Source organism: Priapulus caudatus, unplaced genomic scaffold (genome assembly GCF_000485595.1).
Source record: "Priapulus caudatus unplaced genomic scaffold, Priapulus_caudatus-5.0.1 Scaffold343, whole genome shotgun sequence".
Taxonomy (NCBI): Eukaryota; Metazoa; Priapulida; class Priapulimorpha; order Priapulimorphida; family Priapulidae; genus Priapulus; species Priapulus caudatus.
Genome location: NW_014577404.1, coordinates 256,167 through 259,249, shown reverse-complemented (window position 1 = coordinate 259,249; position 3,083 = coordinate 256,167). Strand labels below are relative to the sequence as shown.

At 42.7% G+C, this 3,083-nt stretch overlaps 1 protein-coding gene across 1 annotated transcript in view; it reads right to left on the bottom strand.

Moving 5' to 3' along the window:
- The window catches only part of LOC106809300 (protein angel homolog 2-like), a 19,000-nt gene that overhangs the window by 3,292 nt on the left and 12,625 nt on the right, over positions 1-3,083 (bottom strand). Inside the window, exons 3-4 of the mRNA XM_014812341.1 lie at positions 692-902; positions 444-585 (exon numbers count right to left, since the gene is read on the bottom strand). Of these exons, the coding sequence (XP_014667827.1) occupies positions 444-585; positions 692-902 (353 nt within the window). The remainder of the gene's footprint in view (positions 1-443; positions 586-691; positions 903-3,083) is intronic.

Sequence of the window (3,083 nt, the reverse complement as noted above, 5' to 3'; positions counted from 1 at the left end):
CGGAATGTGTTATTCCTTGTCCAGAGGTAGAAATAAGGAGAAAAAAAGAGATGGTCCACAGGACCATCTAGTTTGAATTTTAGATAGTTCTCCTAAATTTGAAATTGTTCTCTTAAAGTAATGCGGCGTGCAAGCATAAGAAAGAGATTTTACATGGTGATAAAATGGTTTAATTATTCACCTACATTACAATGAATGTATCAAACGATACAGTAATTGTTTATTCACTTTAATAGTATATTGGAACGTGGAAACTTCAAAGAAAATTACCGTAAAATGGGACCAAAATATTCAATGGTCCGTCGGACCATCGACTTTGAAAATCTGATGGTCCTCCTGATTATTTGATGGCCCCGGACCATCGCTTATTTCGACCCCTGTGCGGGGTTATGCATCCTGGTCTACCGGTAGGTATTTACATCGTAGCATACATATAGAATTACCATCTGGCTTGTGGGACGGTCTCCTGCTATCTGACTCCATCAGCATCTTCTTGGAATTTGAAGGAGCCTCTCCCCCGTCAAACATCTCTACATTACCTCTCTTATGCTTGTTTGCCACGTTACCAGCTCCTAGAGATGCCACCTGCACATAAAGATGCTTTTAGACAAAACTCCTTATATTATAGGAACATTGATTACACCTACTTATTCAAACGAGGAAATATTATCGAGTTTATTCATTAGTTCACCTGTCTATCCAGTGCAATCTCTTGCATAGATGTATTTGATCCCTGTTTTAAATCATGTGAGCTTCTTCTCTTCACTAGATTCGTGCTTGCCTCTGTTGTTGGAGATGCCCGATCGAATCCCTCTGTCTGCACATCAGCACTGTTCTTCTTTTTGTCACATATCGTCCTCTGTTCTCCATCTTTGCCAAAGAGACGACGCGAGCCACCTCGCCTGAGAACACACAGCAAAGATAGCAACGAGACAATTCCCAATCCACATTTTCTTACCAGTCTATAATACTGCTAAATACTAGTGATGAGAATCGGTTTCATTTTCGTAATTGACAACAGTTTTACTATGAAACCAACTGATTATTGATTATAACTGGTTTTTTCGTCGAAAGTTATAACAAAAGTAAAAGGTTCTTTACCAGTAGGCCTATGTGGTTTGTTAATTGTTTGGAAATATATGATCATATATATATATATGTTTTTGGACGGTCTATATTATTCAATATAGGGGCGTTCAAGTTGGTAAACAAACTACATCATTTTGGCCGCCACTGCCGCAGTCTGCGTCCTCCCGGCCCAGAAAGCCACTTGCCTGTAACCCGTGCTGACACATGTTTTACATACGCATTGCGCATCGCTAAAAAGAAACGCTACTCGACCCATTTTTTTTTTAAACAAGAATATATTACGCCTCGTCTGTCTACCACACCGACACGACGCACCAAACTGTTTGCAAACTCGCCCTTTCACCAGCTTGTCAGCTAAGTATATTGCTGTTTCACCCACACCACGTAATTTCTGACAAACCCCTGCTTTACCTGCGCAAAGCTTGTAACCATGCAAAAGTGGCCCCTCCAGTCTCCCAGTCTCCGTTCAGCGCCGTCCGTTAGTTTGCAGGTAATGCACATATTCGATACAGCACTCGTCATCTATTTATTATCCTATCTAACCATCCTAGCGGCCCTCCCGGTTCCTATCTCTCCGAGGGGGAATGGTGAGCGATCTTCTCATTTTGTTGTTGTTACTTCATTAATCCTCCTGTTACACGAGGTCATTGGTCACGAATATATACATGCTTTGATATCGTTATGCTTCCAGTGGAACATTTCCTCATTAAAAAAAAAGAAATTATTTTTTTTGGGTTAACAACGAAGTGTCTAGTGGCTAGCCCATTACTGAGAGGGACTCAGACAGGAATCTGGAGAGGGCTGTTTGATGAATGGGCATCCATCTCTGGTGTTAGATTCTTGTTTTCACCAGTAAGGGTGGCAATGTAAATTGTCCGATGCCTTGGGTTGGTGTTGGTACCCTCACATACCCCAGATCGATCTTCTCCCTGTTAACCCCGAGTCGTGAGCAATGGAAGATCTTTTGGTCCACGGTCTCATTGGCAAGTCCACAGTCACAGAGGAGACTATCGCTTGCCCTGATCTTGAACATGTGGTCTTTCAGTTTTGTATGTCCAGTTCTTATCCGGTTGAGCTTGGTTTCCGTTCTGCGGTTGGTGAGGCTGCAAACGCTGCTTACGTTTACCTTTGGCTCCAGACGATGAAAATACCTGCCTGTTTCAGAGCTGTCCCATGAACCCTGACATCGATCTACCAAGTCTTTCTTGATTTCTCCTTTGGCTTCAGAGAAGGAAAGCAGAGAGTGGTCTTCAGATTCAACCATTTCTGCGGCCTCGAGGGCTGCCCGTTTCGCTTCCTTGTCTGCGAGTTCGTTTGCGGCCAGGCCTGCATGTCCTGCTACCCAGCAAATGTCGATCTTGATGTTATTTGTGTATAGCTGGTTAAAGCGTGTATTGCGAGTTTTTTAGCTCAGAAAAACTAAATATAGCTGAATATAGTCTCACCTGACAGTGGAAATATCACTGATTATACCAACATTCAAAACACCAAGATTTTATGCAGTTATAGCATAGAAAAATTGATTTGACCACATCATACCAGCAATAAATTTTATCGTGTCCCGACTCTCAAAATCACAAATGGCGTCTTCAAACAAGTGCACATAATTAAAACAAAAGGGCGTGCAATTCTGTTTGGTAAATAATATTGAGTTTTTACATAGAAATCATATCAATACACTAGAATGGCAATCACGTGACTTTTGCAGGGAACGCCACGAAATTTCTGGCCGCCATCTTGTGACAGTAAGCAACAGCTGTGTTTACATTGCGCGATGCTAAGAATACATAACGTTTAGTCACTATATATTCACGAGATTAAGTTCACGGGTACACGCACGTACACGCATATACACGCAGATACACGCACGTACACGTACACGCAGATACACGCACGTACACGCAGGTACACGGAGATACACGCACGTACACGCGGGTACACGCACGTACACGCAGATACACGCACGTACACGCGGGTACACGCACGTACACGCA